The sequence below is a fragment of the Natator depressus genome, chromosome 11, assembly GCF_965152275.1.
Source record: "Natator depressus isolate rNatDep1 chromosome 11, rNatDep2.hap1, whole genome shotgun sequence".
Taxonomy (NCBI): Eukaryota; Metazoa; Chordata; order Testudines; family Cheloniidae; genus Natator; species Natator depressus.
In genome coordinates this window covers 36383493-36407835 of record NC_134244.1, presented here as the reverse complement: position 1 = coordinate 36407835, position 24343 = coordinate 36383493, and the positions used below count along the sequence as shown (strand labels likewise).

Below are 24343 nucleotides of genomic sequence, written 5' to 3'. Positions count from 1 at the left end.
AAGAGGAAGAAAAAGAATGATAAATGCTGGGGGAAAATCACAAATTCCCCAAAATGTATTTGTTTTGAATGCTGCAAGACTAAAACATCTTCAAAATGTATCATGAAATTGTTTTTCCATTTTTTGACCCACTCTAGTATCTGGGCAGGGTTTTATGTAGCAGTGGTGTGACATTGGATGTCTACTGTTGGGGATTCTGAGGGGCAGATAAAGTATACCATACTCATTTTCTTTGAGATGCTTTTAATGTTTCTACTCGAAAAACAGTGTAAATAGTTAAAACAATATATAGTGGAGCAGATGCAGTCTAATTATGAAACTAGAAAGAAATGTTTACTCTTCAAATTATTATAAACTATTTTCAACGTATTATCAATTATTTAGAAAAAAACCATACTCCCTATATTAAGAAATAAACAAAATACCATCACTAATAGAAAAAGGGTGGGACCAACCTTTTGGAGGACTTACACCTAAGTCTTTTGGCGTTCAGCACATACAGAACCTTAAGACATCAAGGAAGGGGGAAGAATACTTTGGGTGTGGAGTTTCCTGCACTGAGTAAGAGAGTAGGAAAGAGTGGGCCATTGAGAAGAATTAGGTAAGGGTTATCTGGAGCAAAACTGTGGTTACTGAAGGTAAGCAGTAAAGGAATGGTGTAAGTGGGGTAGACAGGATTGGGCTCAGAAGGGAAGTTTAGGACTTGTGTTGAGATAGTGGAACTGACATAGGGAGCAGGTAGGGGCTGCCCACATTCGGGAGGGACAATGGCCACCACCATATGACACCAGCTGTTTTAAATATCCAATATTCAGAACAGATTTCAACACAATTACGAATGTCTTGAAAAATACTTAATAAATGTGCGTGTGTACCCTGAATAGAATATTTGTCTAACCATTGATCCTGTTGGCCAAATCCTGATGTCAGAGCACCCTCCATGTAACTGGACTGTGTACTGAGGATTTACACAAGAAGCCAGGGTGGATAAAGGTACTACACAGACTGAAAAGCTGATTTGTGGCTGCAGTATACCCCCTGTCAGAAGACTCTCTCTATTCTGAGATTTTCTGGTACATCTGTGTAGGCACTGACTCATTGCACCCCCTCCTACAATAGTCTGCACCCCACCCCAGTAAAACTCCACCATCACTGTATGCTGGCACATTTCATTCTCTCAATACTGCCTCCTCTCCCCACCCATATAATCTACCCCAGTACAGTATTTCATGATCTAACCTCTTTGCGCACAAAGAATTTAATTCTTCCCACTCTCCCACTCCCAATTAATTATCATGCTCTTCCTCAGCATTTAGTTCTGTATCATCCACACACCCATGTTATTTTATTCTCTTTAACCCTCTCGCCCTTGCTACGTGATTCTGTACCCCACACACTCACCGTTTTATTCTCTGTGAATCCCCGCCCCCGGCTTCTTAACCATTGCCCCCTTTACTTACACACACACACACACACATACACACACACACACACTCTCTCTCTCTCTCTCTCCACTAGCTTTTCATCCACTTACCTCCATGCCTTTAGAAGTTTCCCCCACCCTTTGTAGCCTGCACAGCTGGGGAGTCCTGGTGGCTTTCCCCTATTAGAGCAGAACCTGGCTCTTCAGGGCACCACTGGCAGCCTCTTCTCCTCTCCTCCTTCCCAGGCCGGGGGGAGGGGCACTGCCATAAGAGTCATTTTGCCTCCTTCCCAGACCAGGGAGAGGAGGCAGTGCTGGAGCCCAAGGAAGAGCTGCAAACAAGGCATTACTGAGGAACCATACTACCACTTGGCATGTTCAGCAGCTCTGATCACCTGCGCTTCCCCAAGAGGTGGGAGAATGGGGACACACAGATAGGAGAGTTAGCAAACAGCCTCCCCTGGGAAGCTGTTAAGAATTAGTTGGTCTGGAGATGGCAGCAACCTCAGTGCCCCAGGGAAGCAAATGGAGAGAAAAGAGGCACATATATGCCATATATAATATAGATAAAGGGGAGAAGGGTTTGAAATTCTCTGACTGAGTTTGGGGAGTCTGAATAGTGGGAAGAATTGAAAATATCCCCCAACTCTTTCACCCTCTCCAACTTGCTGCAGGCTCCCCATCCAGCAGGAACAACAGCCCCAGGCTGCTCCAAGCTCTCCCACCCCCACCCCCACAGGCCACTTCCCACCCCATAGCAATCCCCTAGGTTCCCTCCAGTAAACGCCCCCCCTTCCAACCAATAACCCCCTTAATTCCCTTGGTTACTGCTGTTTTTTCCAAGTGCCTCCTTCCTCTTCTGAAAGGTGTGGTTAATAAGCTCATGCTGTCCCCCACACGTGCACCTTCTACTAAGGTAAAACCTATGAAGGAAATTAGTCACTTTTCACTGTTGAGAAACATAAGTCATGGAGCTGTACAAAACCTAGCAGCTTTGTCTGTTGGAAATTTTCATTTTTTAAAAAAGTAATGTTGGCTGTGTCCCTTTAAGGCTGCTGGCAATACACTTCTGATGCTGGATGCTAGCACTTCTCACTGACTAGCTGGATAGCAAGAGTTACTACAGCAGATTCTTTCCTAGGTGTCTGGCTGGTGGGTCTTGACCACATGCTCAGGGTCTATCTGATCATCATGTTCGGGGTCAGGAAGGAATTTTCCCCTGGGTTAGATATGCAAAGACCTGGGTAGGGTGGGGGGTGGCCTTCCTCTGCAGCATGGGACACGGGTCACTTGAAAGTTTAAATTAGTGTAAATGGTGGATTCTCTGTAACTTGAAGTCTTTTAATTATGATGTGATGACTTCAGTAACTCAGCCAGAGGTTAGGGGTCTATTATAGGAGTGGGTGGGCGAGGTTCTGTGGCCTGCAATGTGCAGGAGGTCAGACTAGATGATCATGATGGTCTCTTCTGACCTTAATGTCTATGAGTCTAAGAGCTAGGTCAGTGGCTGTGGGGTTAACTGACCCAGTTAGGTCACTATTTAGCAATTTTCAGAATTTGAAGCACAGAAGCTCCTCTGGATGTAATAGTCCTGTCATTTTTAATATTGTTCTGGAGTATGGCTCAAACCAGCCCTGTCATTATTTTTACTTACCATTTTCTAGCCACAGTAGTGATCTAACAAAGTAAGTTCTTAAATTAAAAGAACTTAAAAAGTTAAAAAGTTCTTAAATTAAATTTACATTAAATTAGAAGGTATAATTGATTCTTGAAAAACAACATGAGCATTATATAATTTACTCTGAGTATTTTTCTTTCATTTTTCTTGGTTTTAAGAAGATTGCTGTTAGGTTTGCTTGGGTAAATGGGGGGAGGGAACAGTTTACAGCCATTGTTTAAGAAAATTAATTTTGAATAGTAGTATAAATTCCCAATAGGAGGACATCCCTGCTTTTATGAAATGAAATAAAGCAGTACTTCTCTGAACAGCTCTCAAGCACAGCTTCTCTCCATTACTGTCACTTGCTGCAAAAGGAGTACTGCAGAAAAACAGTGCATTGTGGAACTCCTTCAGTCTAACAGCAGTCCAGCAATTCTGCCCCATTAAGTGTAATTGCTAGGGTGGAGCCATACTACAAACACCTTGTGGTTTATCCCCCAATGTATTCTCTCTGCTTTCTATGGAACCTATTTCTTACTGTCACTTTAGGCCTGATTCTGCACTTGCAGCTTGTAAATTAGGAATAACTCTGTTGCCATCAGTGGATTTAAACCAGTGTAACGGAAAGCAGAATTAGGTCATTTATTTTTAATCGTAAGCAAAGCACATAATCTACGTTTTGGTAGAGATAATATATTTTATAGTAACTCATTTATTATAAAAATATGTCTCATGTATTCCTAAGAGCTATGAACAAAAAGCAGCATCCTGATTTTTGTTGTTGTCTGAACAAAGAGGCAGAGGACCTAGAATCTAAGTTTTAGTATAAACACAGAAGTGACTTTGACAGTAATCCCTAACTTGGAATACCTCTGTAGCTTTATGGAGGCAATAAGAGAATCAACAGAAATTACTAGGAAAAACCTTTTGATATTGTACTGAGGGTGCATTACAGATGACCATGGTGAGATACGCATCCTCTGCTCAGAAGAGGCCCAGAACACGGTAGTATCTGCACAAAACATACTTCGTCCCCAGAGGGTTGTGATTCTTAGTAATGATTGATTACAGGTTGGTTTCTCATTCTCTCAACATTCGTTTGGTTTGCAAGGCTGATACATTTATATTTTCTTCCTGAATGGGGGAGGATAATGGAGACCAAGGGCAGAGTGTAGAAGGCTCCCCCACTGCCAGGGGTTCCTATTCTTTTTTTTCCTACTGTCACTCCACATTCAGCCATTTGTAACTGGATCTCCTCAGGTGCACATTGGAGTCCTTTGTATTGGTTTCCACGGTACTTAAGAAGATTCACTCCGGAAATCAGCACTGTGGTTTATAGGATGCTAATAGTATCCAAGGGTAACTGATTGCAAATGACTGAACAAATTTAATTCAGTAGAAGGGCACAGATTCGCCTCACCCCCACCCCCCCGATCTGTCTCCCATGGGGACTGGACCTCACAAACTGGAAACTTTGATCTGCCCTGCAGAATATTTTTAATTTGATCATTTTTTTTCTAATGGATGCTATGAGTTCCTCTCCCCCTCTTCAACAGAGCAGAAAAACCCTGTTAGTATCCTTCCTGGAATTTAACTTTATTGCTAATTCAAAAACAATACCCTACGTAAATGTCAGATTATGCTTCTTTTTGAGCTTGGCTATTCCTAGTGTTTCTCTCAAGAACCTCCTCTGTCCTCAGCAATAAATACCCAGTAGAGAGTCGTTGGCCCATAGAAGCTTGTACTACAACATCTCTGAAAACTTTTGCAGGTAAAGCAAACTGATTCATGTATTTTGTGGAATCATAGCTCGGAGTTAGGAGACTTAGGCCTGGTCTACACTGGCGGGGATCGATCTAAGTTACGCAACTTCAGCTATGTGAATAATGTAGCTGAAGTTGACGTACTTAGATCTATTTACCGCGATACCGACTTACTTAGATCTACTTCACTGCGGTAGGTCAACTGCTGACATAAGAATGGCCATACTGGGTCAGACCAAAGGTCCATCCAGCCCACTATCCTGTCTACCGACAGTGGCCAATGCCAGGTGCCCCAGAGGGAGTGAACCTAACAGGTAACGATCAAGTGATCTCTCTCCTGCCATCCATCTCCACCCTCTGACAAACAGAGGCTAGGGACACCGTTCCTTACCCATCCTGGCTAATAGCCATTAATGGACTTAACCTCCATGAATGTATCCAGTTCTCTCTTAAACCCTGTTATAGTCCTAGCCTTCACAACCTCCTCAGGCAAGGAGTTCCACAGGTTGACTGTGCACTGAGTGAAGAACTTCCTTTTATTTGTTTTAAACCTGCTACCTATTTATTTCATTTGGTGGCCAATAGTTCTTATATTATGGGAACAAGTAAATAACTTTTTGTTATTCACTTTCTCCACACCACTCATGATTTTATATACCTCTATCATATCCCCCCTTAGTCTCCTCTTGTGGGGGACGCTCCCCCGTTGACTCCGCCTATGCTTCTTGCGCCGGTGAAGTACCGGAGTCGACGGGAGAGCGCTCAGCAGATGATTTATCACGTCTTCACTAGACACGATAAATCGACCCCCGCAGGATCGATCACTCCAGAGGTAAGGGTAGACATGCCTTTAGGTGCTATTTCCTGTTCTGTCACTTAATTGATCATGAATGTCACCAAATCACCTCTCTGTCCCTCAGTTTACTGATTTGTAAAAATGGACATGATAGTGCTTATGGGGCAGTGATTCTCAAACTTTTGTATTGGTGACCCCTTTCACACAGTAAGCCTCTGAGTATGATCCCCCTTATACATTAAAAACACTTTTTAAATATTTGACACTATTATAAATGATGGAGGTGAAGCAGGGTTTGGGGGTGGAGGCTGACAGCTCATAACTCCCCACATAATAACCTCACAACATCCTGAGGGGTCAGGATACCCAGTTTGAGAATCCCTGTTATAGGGTGACCAGATGTCCCAATTTTATAGGGACTGTCCCAATATTTGGGGCTTTGTCTTATATAGGTGTCTGTTACCCTCAGCCCCCGTCCCGATTTTTCACATTTACTATCTGGTCACCCTAAGTGCTAACCTGCTTTTGTGTGAAGCCTTGTAAGTTCTACTGATGAAAAGATCTTTAAAAATTCAAAATAGTAATACTGCTGTGTATTTACTGGGATGGCTTTCCAACATACAAGGATATATGAATTTTAACAGATCTGATTTGTTTGTTTTTGCCAAGAGCAAAAACATAATGTGTGTCACAGGGCAAGGGCGAAGTGAAGGGCAAAGATTGAATTCTGCTTACTGCAACAGATTTCTGTTGCCTGAATCTCCCCCTAGTGATCAGCTTCAGACTGTTGGAGAGGACAAGGGCAGGGGAGGGACTGTGTGCAGGCATTTAGGAAAAGCTTTTTGAAATTCAAAGAGAAGATTCACCATGCAGTGGAAGTAATACAATTTCATTTTGTGTTCTCTTGTTTAACTTCAGTGTTGATTTTTTAAAAATATTTTATATTTCCTTTGATTCAATATCATTTTTTGTTCTTTATCCTTGGGGATAGAGAATTCATTTCTGACCTCCCAAAACATGGCAAATCGCTAGACTATATAACATAAAGAAGAGTTCAGCAAGTATTAAATTTACCAGGGTCAGTGCAAAGGAAGAAATGTATTGAAGTATTCATGTAAAATTCCTACAGCACTCCTCTTTTCAGTGTCTCTTAAAGAGAGATGCATATACAGGGAACCACAGATGCACCACCTAACACAGAGCGCTAGTAGCAAAGTCTAGGTCTGGTCCCAGGGTCCCTGAGCCTCAAACCCAGATACTGTGGTTATACCATAGAAGTATAAAAAGAGACGGCAGCAGGATGTAAGTATTAAGCCACCATCACTTCCAATATCTAAACATGGTTGGCAACGAAAATAAGCAGCGTCATTTCCTCTCTCCTCTCGCCCCCTCTCCCCCAAGCTGTGCCTGATATGCCTGTGCCAACAGAAGAGTAACATCCACAAGAATACCCTTAGGGGGTCATCCCCAGATCCAGTGCTGGGATTTGAGATGGAGTCATGAGAAAAACAGATTGTTTAAAATACACTGTACCACTACAGCTCAGGCATTAGAATTGCAGTGTGAGACCAGAGAGAAACAGAGCAAGTAATTGCACAATTTTTGTTGCTGCACCTAGTGACTAATTCTGACAGTCTCTGTCAGATCACTTGCATCTTTTATCTCAAGTATTTTTATTCCTATCTTCCGGCAGTTATACTAATTTAGATGGAATATACGGGCCAAAGGTGTTAACGTAACCCAGTCACTGTTCATCATTAAGCAGTGACAAAAAAGATTTGGGGTTTGGTATACAGAGACCTCAGTCCGGTGAGTACCATGGAGTTACATGTAATTAAACATCTTTTTAACCTTTTGTTAAAGATATAGAAAAGAAGGAAAAACAATTGAAGGATTTGAAATATAAAATATGGTAGCAACATTCTTTGTTTCTTTCTCCACTAGCTAGAAATTGCTTTTAGAAGAAAAACCCCTTGTTTGATAGCTGCTTAGATGGTATCAAAGATGGTAATAACTGCCCTTTTGGGGGAAAAGAGAAGAAGTTACTTGGCATTAGCTGGAGCTGTTGTTGTTGTTAAAGTCTGATCTCATTTCCTAGAAGAAAAAAGAAGACACACGCAAAATTGGAGAGAGAAGAATAGCAAAGAGAAAATGCAGCTTCTGTCTCTGGTGTTGACTCTTGCTTGAAACCTTTCTGATGGAGAAACACAGACATAATGCACGGTCTTAGCCACTCCAGGACCTGGAGTACCAGCATTGGGGTGTTTAGGGCACTGCTTTTTGTTGCCTCTGCCTGGTCACAGATTTACAGCGGTGGTGCAAAATTTACAGTCTTGGCCAGCTAAGCCAGATTCTTATTAGACAGAAGGAAAAAGGAGAAGGATAGGAAAGAGACATACGGGGTAATGAGACAATTCAGGTTCACCTAGGATTAGTTAGCTCATTGAGTTACTGGGAGGCAGTTAATTAGGCAGGGAAGCACTGGGCAAGATAAAAGGAGGCTCTTGGGGAGAGGAACAGTTCCCAGAATATAGAAAGAGAAAACTCCTATAGAGAAAGCTTCCAGGAATCTGGTGAGGGGGCTAGGGTTGCCAGGCCTCTGGTTTTCAACCGGAACCGTTCGGTCAAAATGGGACCTTGGTGGCTCTGGTCAGTACCGCTGACTGGGCCGTTAAAAGTCCGGTTGGCGGTGCATTGGGGCTAAGGTAGGCTCGCTGCCTGCCCTGGCTCCGCGTGGCTCCCAGAAGCAATTGGCATGTCCCTATGGCCCCTAGGCGCAGAGCCGATCAGGGAAGTTCCACACGCTGCCCCCACCCCAAGTGCCAGCTCTGCAATTCCCATTGGCGGGGAATCACTGCCAGTAAGAGCTGTGGGGTGGTGCTTGCAGGGGCGGGCAGCGCACACTGCACAGAGCCATCTGGCCGCCCCTGCGGCTAGGAGCCAGATATGCCAGCTGCTTTCAGGAGCCACAGGTAGCCAGGGCAGGCAGGGAGCCTGCCTTAGCCCCGCTGCGCCATGGACCGGGAGCCACCTGAGGTAAGCACCGCCTGGCTGGAGTCCACACCCACTCCTGCACCCCAACCACCTGTCCCAGCTTGGAGCCCCTTCCTGCACCCCAAACCCCTCATTCCCTGCCCCACCCTGGAGCCCATACCCCCTCCAGCACCCGCACTCCAAACCCCTTGGCTCCAGCCCAGAGCCCCCTCCTACACCCCAATCCACTCATCCCCGGCCCCATTCCAGAGCCCACACCCCCAGCCAGAGTCCTCATCCCCTCCCACACCCCAACCTCCTGCCCCAGCCTACTGAAAGTGAGTGAGGGTGGAGGAGAGTGAGGGAGGGGAAATGGAGTGAGAAGGGGCAGGGCAGGGGCTGGATCTGAGGCAAGAGTGTTTGACTTTGTGCAATTAGAAAGTTGGCAATCCTAGAGGGGGCTCACTAGCAAAGGAACTCAAGGAAGAATGTTCCTGGGTGGAAGAGTTTTAGAAAGGAAGAGACCAGGAATGTAAGTCTCAGGGAAACCTGACTCCTATGAAAGACTTCATCAGGCAACTGCAGAAGCTCTGGAAAAAAAGAGAAATTGTGTGCTGTCCTGAGAAAGGGTCATTGTGGTTTGGCATCCGTAGGGACCTTGACCCAAGAGGCATGATCCTCCCCCAGCTAGTGACAAGAGGTCCCTGACTCAAGGGGAGGGTTCTGGGTCACGAAGGCCTCACCATTAAGCAATCTTGGACATAATGGGGGTTTGACAGACTCCGGTTGACTCAGCCTCTGTCCAGTCCTGCTAGAAATGCTGAGAGGAAGGCCTATTCATATGATGTTCTGCCTTTGGGGTTGAAAAATTAGACCCCTGAAGGGGCTGTGATCAATATTCAAGCCTCATTGGACTTATTAAATGTCTGGGAAACTGAAGCAAGGATCCAGTGGTAGTGCTGACCAGGCTGCCAGGGGTGCTCTAGGGTTGAGAGCCCCCATTACACAGCCACTCCTTTATCTTGCCTCGGATTGATGTCAGGCTTACAGGCCTATAATTACCTGGGTCATACTATTTACCTTTTTTATAAGCTTGCACAAATGGTAATATTCCTTTAAATAGTCTGTGATCACTGTATCAGTGCACGCTGTGTTCTCTGTTCCAAAAGCCAGCCAGAGACAAGAATATATTATATACCTATATATTATATATGCTTTTCTTGTTATCTATGTTTAAGTGTAATGTGCTCCCTTCATGGTAGTCCTGCAGTGGGTGGGTTTCATTTCTGAGAGGGAGAAGAGAACCCCCTGGGAAGCTTTAGGAAGAGAGCTTTAGGAGCACTTCTGTTACATCTCTTTCTTGATGGTAAGCACTACTGGTAATGTTAGTGGAGGTCTCTTCCGTTGATAGAATACTGGCTGCTAAATGATGGCTTTCACTCTGCCTGAATGTTTGATTGTACTTGTTTTCACAGGGCTGAACTAGTCACCAACTTTGAGATCTAAAAGCTATATTGGTAGGGACCTTGGGGATAGTTTATCTCCTTTTGGAGCACTAAGCTGGGATCGGGGTTGGCAGTAACATTCAGGTATAACAGGTGGTCACTTAAAGCAGCAAAACACTAAATAGGTGTTTGCATGGGTGAGTGGGAGATAATGTAAAGTTGGGCATTTACTCATTGCCCTTCAGTAATCAAACTCCATAGGGTTGTCTTTGTTTGCAATAGTCTGTTAGGATAAGGTTGATCCTACAAAAACAATTTCCTGCATTTGTGGGGCATATGTATTGGTGCATCTTAGACCTTTTCATCTTCGTCTGTTTGTGCATCACTCCTCTTTTCACCAGAGAGTATTATTTTCATTTTACTGGTACTTAAGAATAAATTCATGAACTACAATAAAGAAAATTAAAAAAAACCTTTTCTCTTCCACACAGCTGACAAGATCTTCTCAAACTGATGTAAATGGAAAAGGTTTCTCTTGTCATTTCTGAAGAGAGAAGTGTTATATTGTGTTAGTGTTTTGAGGCCAGGGCTTTACACACTTGAGTAATCCATCTTTCGTTCATTTTTAAGTTTTAATGAAGACTGCACTTCCAGGAGCAGATGTAGCCTCCCAGTTCAATAGACGCACCATATTAAACTGCTGAGGGGGCAAGGACTAACGACAGTAGCACCCTCTGTCCCAGCCCCACAACCCTAATCCCAGCCCAGTGTGGATGGGAGGGGAGGACAGGGCCCAGGAAGTGAGCCTGCCTTGAGAGTGAGCCTGCCCCACGCTCACTCCACAGCGGCAGCTGCTGCCCCACGGGGCTGGGCCTGGCTCCCTACTCCGAGAGTTGCAACCTGGCACATGGGATTGCAGAGCCACTCGGGTTTGTCCCAGCCATGACAGAGAAGCAGCTGGGCCTGCACCACATCTCAATGCCCAAAGCGTAAAGCCAGGACCAGTGCCTAGGACAGGATCCAACACTGCAGGATGAATGAGGGGCAAGCTTGCTTTCCAGATCCCATCTCCTCTCCCTTCTCCCCCTCATGTCAGGGCCTCCCTTCCACTCCACAGTGGGCTGGGAGAAGTGCTTTGCACCCTTGGTTTCACAATTACTGTGGCAGAAACTGAATCCATGTCAAACCTGCCTCCGTGCACCTCTAAATGATTAGAAACATGGAGCTGTGTAAGAAAAGGGACTGTATCCTGTTTTTGTATAGAGATTATGAAAGTATTTAACTTTGATAGATTTTCCTGTGGAATCTTTTGTTTAGCACAATCCACTTATTTATATCTAGATAATAGCAGTGGTATAGTTGGTCATCTACATCTTAGCACAATATTAAAATGTATTACTAAGAGTATAATGAATGTAAAGAATAATCTGGGATTAATTATAGAGAAATAATGAGACATAACTTTCTGAATGGAAAATTATAGGCAAAAATGCAGATATGTTTTTGGAGATACAGTATTGTTTTTCAACTGTTTGTAAACACAGTCGCTGAATAGGGTGGCTAAGCAACAGATTGTACCTAGATTGTACCTAGATTTCATGCACCTACGTTTTCAAGTCCTGTAGGTTTGATTCACCCTCTATCCTTCTGAAGGAATTTGACTTCCATCCAGTTCACTGAACAGAAAGGTGAAAGTGACAGAGGACACCTAATGAACTCTGCATGAACAGAGAGTATCCATTAACTCTTTTTATAGGATATGGGATTTTCCCACTGTTACTGGACAAAATCTTCCTCCCTCCTGTCTACAATTTGTGTGGCTTCCTGTGCACCAGCTGTCTGTATAGAAAGGACGTTTCAAAGGGGCTCCTCTGGGCGCTTTGCAGGAGCTTGAACACCAGTTTGCGGCTGTTGGAAAACACAGGAAATTTTCTAAACACAGTGTGGGGAGTGCTTTGAAAATGTGCTCTTTTATATATAAAAAAGTGTAGCTTATTGTAAATATATAGTGCACATTTTAACCCTTTAAGGCCTTCTCCCCCATCTCAATGGGTGTATGTATGAATGATTAGACCGGCAGGTGAAAAACAACCCCTGAGGTCCTGAGAAGAAGGGAAAAGGAATGGCAGGTTCAGCAGCTAGAGAGCCTTCTCCCCATCACCCCTCAGGAGATTATCCCTGGGTGAGTGGGGGCAGGGAAGAAGGAGAGATTTCTCCACCTTCCTCTGCTACCCATTGGCTATGGGGAGAAGGGAGAGTTTGAGTCTCATGCATCCCCACCCAATACCTACCCAGCTGTATGGGAAGCCCTCAGACTACCTGGCAGCCATTGTCCTGCCCCATCCTCTTTACCTTGTAATGGAGGTATAATTTGAATTAGTTTCTAAGATTCTGTGGGTCTGATTGATTGCTAGTTTTGGGGTCAGGAAGGAGATTCTTCCTCAGAAAAGGATTGACGAGGTGTTTGGTGGGATTTTCTGCCTCTCATACAAAATCCTGGAGGCCCAGTTTAAGGTTAATGAGTAAGAACAGTGTTTAAAAGTTGTGATTTTCTAATTTCATTGCAATTTTTGGGTGAGACGCTCAAAGGGACCATTTTCCAGAGGTAAACGTGACTGAGAGATCCAAAAAATGTCAGCCATGGACCCTCTTAGCCTTGCGGAAAAAGGGAAGGCCTTAAGTCTTCACAGACTAAGGTACCCTTCATGTGTACCCTCAGTCTCCTCCTGGGGGCAGAGTGAGAAGGTGGGGTAAATCATTGGGGTTATGCTGAAGAGGCCACCCCTAAATATTGGCTATTTGGTATGAGATTATTTAACACATCCCTTGACTCAAATAAATATCTGGTATTTTGTGGGGGTTTAGTTCCATCCATTAAAGTTCATAGTTAATAAAGTTTCAGCTTTCCACTTTGAAATCCATCCCTCTGTCTGTGTTTCATTCTCTTGCATGTCCTGATCAAATATGTTTTAAAAAATTGTTTCAGAAATGAAGGAAAACAAATGCAAATTGTGCAGCTATGGAATCTCCTCATCACTCTACTTCCCTTCTCCCACCTTCACCGCTGAACAGAGACACTACTGTATATACTAGTGTGATTTAAAATGTTTGTACTTATACTGCCTTTAATTCTGTGGGCCATCTGCTTAAGATTACATGCATATAATATCTGTTACTGGTTTCCATTTCCACTATATGCTTTTCTTTCTTCCTCTATTCTCTCATCTCTTATTTCTCTTTCAATTTCTATTTCTTTTTATTCATTTTTTTCTTGATAGAGGTTTCCACCCCTTCTGTATTTCTCTACCCTTCCTGTTCCTCCGACCCCTGACTTCTATCCCCCACTTCTCCTGTCTGCTTTTCTTTTGGCATTTTTTCATTGCTTTTATCTCTATTCCTATTTTAGTACTACTTTCTTCCAGATGTGCAACTTTTTCATTTGATTTTCCCTCCTTCATTTTCTCTTCTAATTCATTAATTTTCCTCTCTCCTGTGCCCCCTAATTTCTTCCTGCCAATATTTCTTCCTCCCTTTCTGTTTTTCTGCTTCTTTCTGCAACCCGTGCTTCTTTTTCAGTCTTCTTTCTCAACTCTGCTGATCTCTCCCCTCCTATCATCTCTTGCTTTCTCACATGTCTGCCATTCCTCATTTCTTGCTTCTTTCAAAATATATTAGATCTGGCACTGATCCTCCAACCTTCCTCAAAGGCTGCCTCGTCATTTCACAGAGCCCTGCCAGCCAATGGGTGGAGACTGCAGACATCTCTTTACATTCTGATAGGACAGATGTGCTCTACTGCTTGCCCAAACACACATTTAAACAATGTACCTACTAAAATCAGAAAATTATTCAGCAGCATAAAATATGCAGGAGCTGCAGTTTTATTGTGCACTCATTTTTTGTGCCCATGCTTATTTTTAAGCTGCATACTATGTTTGTTAAAAATACTTTAATTCTTCACTTGTAAACATCTTTACTGAAGAAAATGCTAGTATACAGAACAATTGTTTAAATGAAAGAGAAATATGAAGAAAGATTGTTTTTGTTAACTGTAAAGAGAGTAAGTGCTGTACAAGTAATCTTAGGAACCATATATTTTGGTAATGCAGAGCTCTTATCTGCAATACATGGAGCCAATTTTTATTTGTTTAGGTCCTGATTCTGCATCTCTTTCTTCCATTGACTTCAATAAGTCTGCCTGTGAATATGCAAGTGAGTAATTACTTCTCAGTATGAGTAAGAGTTGCTGAATTGGGCCTTCTATAATTAACAATATGTTCCCTGAGGATTCTGCAGTGGGACCACTTTCTTTTTCATAATTAATAAAATATCAGTTGCAATAAAAGACTGTATCGGCAAGCCCTCCGATAAAATACTTCGGGTAAAAATTGATTAAACAGCTTCTAGAACTGAGAAATGATTTCATCTTATATATAGTTGGTTTATCAAGAACCAAATAGGTGCCTTTGAAAACGATCAAATTTCTATTTTAAATGCTGAATTGAGTTTCATTTAAATTGTTTTTAGTATTTTATATTTGCATGTACTGATGCTGTCATAAGCAAACTAAATATTACTAAATAAATAATATTTTCCCTTGATTGTTCTAACACATTCATCTTTTCTTTTTCTGTTTTCTTTTAGCACTTTCCTATGCAAGAGAATAAATGGTAATTAAAATGAGCAGGATGAAAAGATGGAGCAGTCAGTGCTTGTACCACCAGGACCTGACAGCTTCCACTACTTCACTAGAGAGTCTCTTGCAGCTATTGAACAACGCATTGCTGCAGAAAAGGCTAAGTGTTCCAAACAAGACCGTAAAGATGATGATGAAAATGGCCCAAAACCTAATAGTGACTTGGAGGCAGGAAAGTCACTTCCATTTATTTATGGTGACATACCTCCAGGAATGGTGTCCGAGCCCTTGGAGGATCTGGACCCATATTATATCAATAAAAAAGTAAGTATTTATTATCAAGCATGTTTCATTGTCACTTTCATAAGGTAATGCTTGGATTTTTTCATCATGTACATAATGTGTAATTTACATAAAATGTACAAGAGAGCTCTGTTATGTAACATACCATATGTATGCAAATGGTATTCCACTGTTTAACAAAGGGTGTGGAGATAGTTTTAGCTGAGCATCATAGAAAGGAACAGGATATGTAACAAGTGGAGGAAGTATTCATAGTCAACAACTTACATGTATTTCCGTCTTCCAAAAAGTTAGTAAATAGAAAAACACTTAACAACTGAATGCTAAAAAACTGTCTCTATCTAACCCATGTATTTTGACCATGCTCATCACCATGGGCTCATGGTACTGTGAGCATCTTAATTTGCATGATGAGCTTGGGACTGCATATATATATATATATATACAATTCCATGATTTTGCGGAGCTTAATGTTGCTTTTACTATTAAATCAGTTATTTTTGCTATAAATGCAATATAATATCTGAATATATTGTTTACATCCAGGTACCACATTACATGGCCTAAAATAAATAAAATGAAAATCTAGGCTTGCACTGAAAATAACTTGCTGCCATTGAAATCCATGGCAAAATACTGTTGGGTTCTCTGATGCAGTATTGAGCCCCTAATAATTTGTGTATTATTCTGTTATCCCTTTTCTTTGTAAATGGAGGAGCATTTATACTGAACCTGAAGAATAGCTGACACCAAGCTATTGTGAGGCTGCTGTGCATAATACAATAAATATAAATATTTCCTATTAATATTTTTAATAGGGCTGTCAAGCAATTAAAAAAATTAATTGCGATTAGTCGCACTGTTAATAATAGAATACCATTTATTTAAATATTTTTGGGTGTTTTCTATATTTTCAAATATACTAATTTCAATTACAACACAGAATACAAAATGTACAGTGCTCACTTTATTTTTTTTATTACAAGTATTTGCACTGTAAAAAACAAAAGAAATAGTATTTTTCAATTCATCTAATACAAGTACTGTAGTGCAATCTCTTTATCATGAAAGTTGAACTTACAAATGTAGAATTATGTACAAAAAACCCTGCATTCAAAAATAAAACAACGTAAAATTTTAGCGCCTACAAGTCCACTCAGTCCTACTTCTTGTTCAGCCAATTGCTCAGACAAACAAGTTTGTTTACATTTGCTTACATTTGCAGGCGATGATGCTGCCCACGTCGGAGTGTTGCTCTTTTAAGACTTCTGAAAGCATGCTCCACAGCTCATCCCTTTCAGATTTTGGAAGGCACTTCAGATTCTTTAACCTTGGGTCGAGTGCTGTAGCTATCTTTAGAAATCTCATGTTGGTACCTTCTTTGTGTTTTGTGAAATCTGCAATGAAAGTGTTCTTAAAATGAATAACGTGCTAGGTCATCATCCGAGACTGCTATAACATGAAATATATGGCACAATGCACATAAAACAGAGCAGGGGACATACAATTCTCCCCCAAGGAGTTCAGTCACAAATTTAATTAACGCGTTTTTTTAAAGAGCGTCATCAGCATGGAAGCATGTCCTCTGGAATGGTGGCTGAAGCATGAAGGGGCATACAAATGTTTAGCATATCTGGCATGTAAATGCCTGTTCTCACTTTCTGGTGACACTGTAAATAAGAAGAGGGCAGCATTATCTCCTGTAAATGTAAACAAACTAGTTTGTCTTAGCGATTGTCTGAACAAGAAAAACATCCAAAATATTTAATAAATTTCAATTGGTATTCTGTTGTTTAACAGCGCAATTAAAACTGCAATTAATCGTGACTAATTTTTTTAGTTAACCGCGTGAGTTAACTGCGATTAATCGACAGCCCTAATTTTTAACATTTAGACAAACATATCTGCTTTATGCTTAAAAGGAGCAGATTAAATTCGGTGCTTGTATGAGCAGGTGTTTCTCCAGGTTATTGCAGATTTGGAACTGGCAGTTACATAAAATCCTTACCTTATTTGGTATTATGCACCTGCCTTGATAGAAAAGACCTAGCAGTATATTTGCTTTTTGAACTATTTAGGAGATGTATGGTATAGATCAAGAAACACACAAGTAAGCAAAAGATACCAGAATGAGACCGAAAGACCAAAGCAATTAGGACATTTCTGTTGGAGTTTGCACATACGGCTAGCCTTAAAATATTCTAGAGTCCTTGCAGGATTTCTCTGTTACACTGCCTCAGCGTTCAATATAGAGGCAGCAGAAAGCAGCTGCAGCATTATCCCCAGCAATGTGAAGCTTTCTAAAAGACGTTAGCTACAGTATCAATTGATGATTTGTGACGGTTTCAATTTATCACTGTAAATATTAGACACTGTGGTGATAAGGAGCATACAAATACTAAGATATATAAATTTTAAAGAGTGATTTTTGACTTTTCACAAAGTGCAGTATTTTAAGTGTGACTTAGCTTGCTAAATTTTATATTACAATTCTATTTTGACTAGATAAAAAGAAAGTGGAAGTATGGTGTCAGAACAATACTTTTACTTCAGGCCAATCTTTGGTGCCACTGAAAGAGCCATTCTGTGCCATTCACACTGTATGAGATTGAGAGAAATTTTCTTTAAATTGCTGGCCTCCTTTTACAGAAATCACATATTTTACCTTTTTAAAAGTCTAGTTCTTTATTCATTTTGTCTCACTGATTTCCATGTAAAATATGCAAGTAAAGTGATATACCTGACTGCCCCACAATTCATCGCAGTCTCTGGCAGTCAAGCAGGTTCCCAGCCAATGGGAGCTGTGGAGCTGGCGCTCAGGGCGGGGACAGTGCGGGGAGCCTCCCTGGCCTCCCCTGCACCTATGGACCGCAGGGACATGCCAGCCACTTCAGGAGCCGTGCAGAGCCAGGGCAGGCAGGTACCTACTGCGCCGCTGACTGCACTTTTAACAGCCCAGTCAGCAACTGGAGCCCCCGGGGTCCCTTTTCGACTGGGTGTTCCGGTCAAAAACTGGACACCTGGCAATGCTACCTCAGGGCCAGCAGCCCCTGTTTCCCCATCTCCATAAGGGAAGTGACGCTAGAAGGGCAGCACACCAGATGGATGACCATGGCTGAATACGCATAGCCCACACCAGCAGCCATACCTCTGACTGTGGTGGAGGACACAAAGACACAGCATTGACATAGCCAATAGCAGAGTGCACAGTAAGGAGCCTTCAGGCCTAGCTTCCTGCCCCAATGTCACCTTTATAAAAGCCTGTGGTCCTCCTGAAATTCCAACTTATATACCACGCTGAGACCTCCCAGAAAAACACAGACCTCTCTGGCCCATGTAAATGCCATGCAATAGAGATGGGTGGAACATCTGGAGAGCCCATCTTTGAGAGACCCAGAAGAGGCTTATATGGGAGAGAGAGACAAATAAGACCAGCATCTTTAAGGACAGGGCAATTGGTAGCTACCAGAAATACATTTTGGAATAGTCTCTGAGCCCAGTTTTGCTCCCCTGTCTGAAGCAGTATTATAGGGACAAACTCCCAAAGGGGAAGTAAAAGAATAATATCATCCCTTCTCCTCTTCAGAGAGTGCAGGAGGGCAGATAATCCTCAGTACCTGGCTCCCCCTCACAGAGTGCAGCATGGCAAATCCATGCAGAAAACTCCAGGCCATAGACATGCACTGATTCCTACATACCCAGATCTCCACAAAGGGAATACTTTCTCTTTCAGGAAAGAAGTCAAGCCATCCTAATTAAAATTAGAGAATCAAATAGTGAAATAGATTTTTAAAAAACAAACAGACAAACATAAACACCCCAACATTCAGGCCAGAATGTGCTGAGTATTGTGAAACAAGGTAAAAGAGGTCTGCAGCTACTGTAGCCAAATTATAGCTAGATAGCCGTCCTTGTGCACCTTGGGGAAGTGTAATAGAGGATAAATTTCCTGCAACACCTAAAAGATTGGGAAAATATTGGTCTACCATCCCCCAGCTGCTGTTGCAGGTCACCATGCCCTAGCTACTGGGCTGTTATTTCCAGCTGCCACAGTGGGTTCCCATGCCCTAATGTTCAGGCAGTAAGTAGCCTCTTGGCCCACCATTTATTTGTTTCTATACTACCTCCTACCCCAGCATCCATTTTATAAGCCCAGAAAATTCCTGAGTGTGCATCAGTTAACCTGGTATCACTCCTGGAGACAAACATGGCTATTTTCTCTGGTGGTCAGGGGTTTGGTGTTTCTAACGGGGGTAATATTTTTACCTAAAAGAGTAGCCTCCTCACTATACAGGCCCTTCACAGGCAGCCAAGTCTAGGCAGGCATTGTCTTAGCCCTGTCCTTTGGGCATGAAAGCCTCAGGCCGACAAAACCAAACCATCCAACCAATATGAATAGTTGTCTGATACCCTAAGTGCCCTGGGATGCTTTCAGAAGCAACGCTAACATGAGTGGGAGATTGCAAGTGTGGACACTCTCAACTGAAAAATCACATGGTCTAAAGGCTTCTCCCTGGAAAGAAGAGTGGTGGGTGGGGGGGAAGTGGTCAAATCTGTTTCCTGCAGGTGTATGGGGCTGTGATTCTTGGGATAAGATGCTCAGACAAATCAGTCCCTAGCTATTTTAGTGATACCATGGGAAACTTTATGGAAAGCTGAGGCTATTCAGAGTCAGACAGCTGCAGCGGCACAGGAGCCAGCAAACAGAGCTGTAAACAGGGGAGTTTGAGTGGGAGTTCTGTTGGAGGAGAAGAGGCTGGTATGGGCAGTGTGCTGGGAGAGAAGCTGAGCCCTGATTAGGGGCGGGGCTTCTCTGACTAGGGGTCCTATAATGGTAGCCAGCCAGTCAGGCAGCGGCACAGACAGCTGCAGCAGCACAGGAGCCAGCAAACAGAGCTGTAAACAGGGGAGTTTGAGTGAGAGTTCTGTTGGAGGAGAAGGTATTTGACTTAGGTGAGATGGCTATGACAGATACAGAGGCAGCAGCGGTAGTGACCCAAGCATTGGAAGACACAATGAAGATGACTGGATGTGGAAGCTGCGGCATGTACATGATCCTGGAGGGCATACCTGGAAAGAGTTTTGTCTGCATGAAGTGCCGCCTGATAGACCTGATGGAAGAAAATATCCAAGGATTGGAGATGCAGGTGAAAACTCTGGTTGAGTTTAGAAGGGGGTTTGAGTGGATGATGGAGCAAAGACATGAGGAGGCTGAAGGGAAAAGCTCAGACTTGCAGATGGAAGCAGGACCGAAGAACTCTGAGGGGAGACTGCTGGGTGGACAGTGGAAGCATGTGACTAAGAGAACAGGCAGAGGAACAGATGGGCTAGTGAAGGAGAAATAGAGCTCAGGAACAGGTTTGTGGAGTTGGAAAATGAAGAAGTGGCACAGCAGGTGGTCACTGAAGATGAGAGGGCAAGGAAGAAGAGAAGAGCAGCTAGTCCTGTGGGAAGAGTGGAAGAGTCAGTGGAGATAACACCACCAAATATGATCCCCAGGAGGATACAGGATGGGTTGCAGAGGATTGCAAGGGACAATAGGAATCGAGAGGACTTGCAGCCAGAGGGCATAGGGGATAGACCGGAGAATTGCACCATCACCAGGAAAAGGCAGGTCTACATGATTGGGGACTCCTTACTGAGAAGAATAGACAGGCCTGTAACCAGAGCTGATCCAGAGAATAGAAGGGTGTGCTGTCTGCCGGGCGCTAAGACACGAGATGTGGACCTGAGGCTGACGAGGATCCTAACGGGAGCGGGAAAGAATTCACTGATTGTCCTTCATGTGGGAAAAAATGATACGGCTAGATTCTTGCTGGAATGTATCAAGGGAGACTATGCCAGGATGGGGAAGACGCTTAAGGAAATCGAGGCTCAGATGATCTTCAGTGGGATTCTGCCTGTTCCTAGAGAAGGGCAACAAAGGTCTGACAAGATTATGATGCTCAACAGGTGGCTCAGGCAGTGGTGCTTTAAGGAGGGCTTTGGGATGTATGGCCACTGGGAAGCATTCATGGACAGAGGACTGTTCTTTTGGGATGGACTTCACCTGAGTAGGGAGGGAAATAGACTTCTAGGATGGAGGCTGGCACAACTGATTAAGAGATCTTTAAACTAGGAATTTGGGGGAGATGGCTGGGAGATCTCCAGGTAATGTCCACACCAGATTTTAGCATTGAGAGGGAAGAAGACAAAAGTAAGAAAGGATACAGCCATGGGTAGGAGAATGGACATAAGGAGGAAGTAGTGTAAATACTAGTCTAATAGGTAATACTGGTGGTAGAATGTCTGTGCCCAACAGGGTAAAGAATGTGAGTGAAGCCAAACAGCAAAAATTAAGATGTTTGTACACTAATGCGAGGAGCCTAGGTAACAAAATGAAGGAACTAGAGCTACTGGTGCAGGAAGTGAAACCAGATATTATAGGGATAACAGAAACATGGTGGAACAGTAGTCATGACTGGAGTACGGGTATTGAAGGGTATGTGCTGCTTAGGAAAGACAGAAATAAAGGCAAAGGTGGTGGAGTAGCATTGTATATCAATGATGAGGTAGATTGTAAAGAAATAAGAAGTGATGGAAAGGATAAGACAGAGTCTGTCTGGGCAAAAATCACATTGGGGAAGAAAGCTACTAGAGCCTCCCGTGGGATAGTGCTTGGGGTGTGCTATAGACCACCGGGATCCAATTTGGATATGGATAGAGACCTCTTTAATGTTTTTAATGAAGTAAATACTAATGGGAATTGTGTGATCATGGGAGACTTTAACTTTCCAGATATAGACTGGAGGACAAGTGCTAGTAATAATAATAGGGCTCAGATTTTCCTGGATGTGATAGCTGATGGATTCCTTCACCAAGTAGTTGCTGAACCAACAAGAGGGGATGCCATTTTAGATTTGGTTTTGGTGAGTAGTGAGGACCTCATAGAAGAAATGGTTGTGGGGGACAACCTCGGTTCGAGCGATCATGAGCTAATTCAATTTAAACTAAATGGAAGGATAAACAAAAATAGATCTGTGACTAGGGTTGTTGATTTCAAAAGGGCTAACTTTAAAAAATTAAGGAAATTAGGGAAGTGGATTGGACTGAAGAACTTGTGGATCTAAAGGCGGAAGAGGCCTGGAATTACTTCAAGTCAAAGTTGCAGAAACAATCAGAAGCCTGCATCCCAAGAAAGGGGAAAAAATTCATAGGCAGGAGTTGTAGACCAAGCTGGATGAGCAAGCATCTCAGAGAGGTGATTAAGAAATAGCAGAAAGCCTACAAGGAGTGGAAGATGAGAGGGATTGGCAAGGAAAGCTACCTTATTGAGGTCAGAACATGTAGGGATAAAGTGAGAAAGGCCAAAAGCCATGTAGAGTTGAACCTTGCAAAGGGAATTAAAACCAATAGTAAAAGGTTCTATAGCCATATAAATAAGAAGGAAACAAAGAAAGAAGAAGTGGACCGCTAAACACTGAGGATGGAGTGGAGGTCAAGGATAATCTAGACATGGCCCAATATCTAAACAAATACTTTGCCTCAGTCTTTAATGAGGCTAAAGAGGATCTTAGGGATAATGGTAGGATGACAAATGGGAATGAGGATATGGAGGTAGATATTACCACATCCAAGGTAGAAGCCAAACTCGTACAGGTTAATGGGACTAAATCGGGGAGCCCAGATAATCTTCATCCAAGAATATTAAAGGAACTGGCACATGAAATTGCAAGCCCATTATCAACAATTTTTAATGAATCTGTAAACTCAGGGGTTGTACCGTATGACTGGAGAATTGCTAACATAGTTCCTATTTTTAAGAAAGGAAAAAAAAAAGTGATCCGGGTAACTACAGGCCTGTTAGTTTGACATCTGTAGTATGCAGAGTCTTGGAAAAAATTTTGAAGGAGAAAGTAGTTAAGGACATTGAGGTCAATGGTAAATGGGACAAAATACAACATGGTTTTACAAAAGGTAGATCATGCCAAACCAACCTGATCACCTTCTTTGAGAAGGTAACAGATTTTTTAGACAAAGGAAATGTAGTGGATCTAATTTACCTCGATTTCAGTAAGTCATTTGATACGGTTACACATGGGGCATTAGTAGCTAAATTGGAAAAGATGGGGATCAACATGAAAATTGAAAGGTGACTAAGGAACTAGTTAAAGGGGAGACTACAACGGGTAACACTGAAAGGTGAACTGTCAGACTGGAAGGAGGTTACTAGTGGAGTTCCTCGGGGATCGGTTATGGGACCAATCTTATTTAATCTTTTTATTACTGACCTTGGCACAAAAAGTGGGAATGTGCTAATAAAGTTTGCAGATGACACGAAGCTGGGAGGTATTGCCAATACAGAGAAGGACCGGGATATCATACAGGAAGATCTGGATGACCTTGTAAACTGGAGTAATAGTAATAGGATGAAATTTAATAATGAAAAGTGTAAGGTCAGGCATTTCGGGTTTAATAACAAAAAATTTTGTTATAAGCTGGGGACGCATAACTTGGAAGTAACAGAGAAGGAGAAGGAGCTCGGTGTATTGGTTGTTTGCAGGATGACTATGAGCCACCAATGTGATATGGCTGTGAAAAAAGCTAATGCGGTCTTGGGATGCATCAGGCGAGGTATTTCCAGGAGAGATAGGGAGGTGTTAGTACCGTTATACACGGCAATGGCGAGACCTCATCTGGAATATTGTGTGCAGTTCCGGTCTCCCATGTTTAAGAAGGATGAATTCAAACTGGAACAGGTACAGGGAAGGGCTATTAGGGATGATCTGAGGAATGGAAAACCTGTCTTATGAAAGGAGACTCAAGGAGCTTGGCTTGTTTAGCCTAAGCAAAAGAAGGTTGAGGGGAGATATGATTGCTCTCTATAAATATATCAGAGGGATAAATACCAGGGAGGGAGAGGAATTATTTGAGCTCGGTACCAATGTGGACACAGGAACAAATGGATATAAACTGGCCACCAGGAAGTTTAGACTTGAAATTAGACAAAGGTTTCTAACCATCAGAGCCTTCCAAGGGGAGCAGCCTTCCAACAGCCTTCCAAGGGGAGCAGTGGGGGCAAAAGACCTATCTGGCTTCAAGATTAAATTCAGTAAGTTTATGGAGGAGATGGTATGATGGGATAACATGATTTTGGCAATTAATTGATCTTTAACTATTCGTGGTAAATAGGCCCAATGGCCTGTGATGGGATGTTAGATGAGGTGGGATCTGAGTTACTACAGAGAATTCTTTCCTAGTGTCTGGCTGGTGAGTCTTGCCCACATGCTCGGGTTTAGTTGATCGCCATATTTGGGGTTGGGAAGGAATTTTCCTCCAGGGCAGATTGGCAGAGGCCCTGGGGT

The 24343-nt window shown here is 42.8% G+C and overlaps 1 protein-coding gene across 9 annotated transcripts in view; it reads left to right on the top strand.

Annotated features, from left to right (window-relative positions):
- LOC141995937 (sodium channel protein type 1 subunit alpha) overlaps positions 1 to 24343 on the top strand; it is a 179006-nt gene that overhangs the window by 42798 nt on the left and 111865 nt on the right. For all 9 annotated transcript variants that reach the window (XM_074967483.1, XM_074967478.1, XM_074967480.1 and 6 more), the window contains one exon: positions 14705 to 15020. In XM_074967483.1, the coding sequence (XP_074823584.1) occupies positions 14757 to 15020 (264 nt within the window). In that variant the 5' untranslated portion in view covers positions 14705 to 14756. The remainder of the gene's footprint in view (positions 1 to 14704; positions 15021 to 24343) is intronic.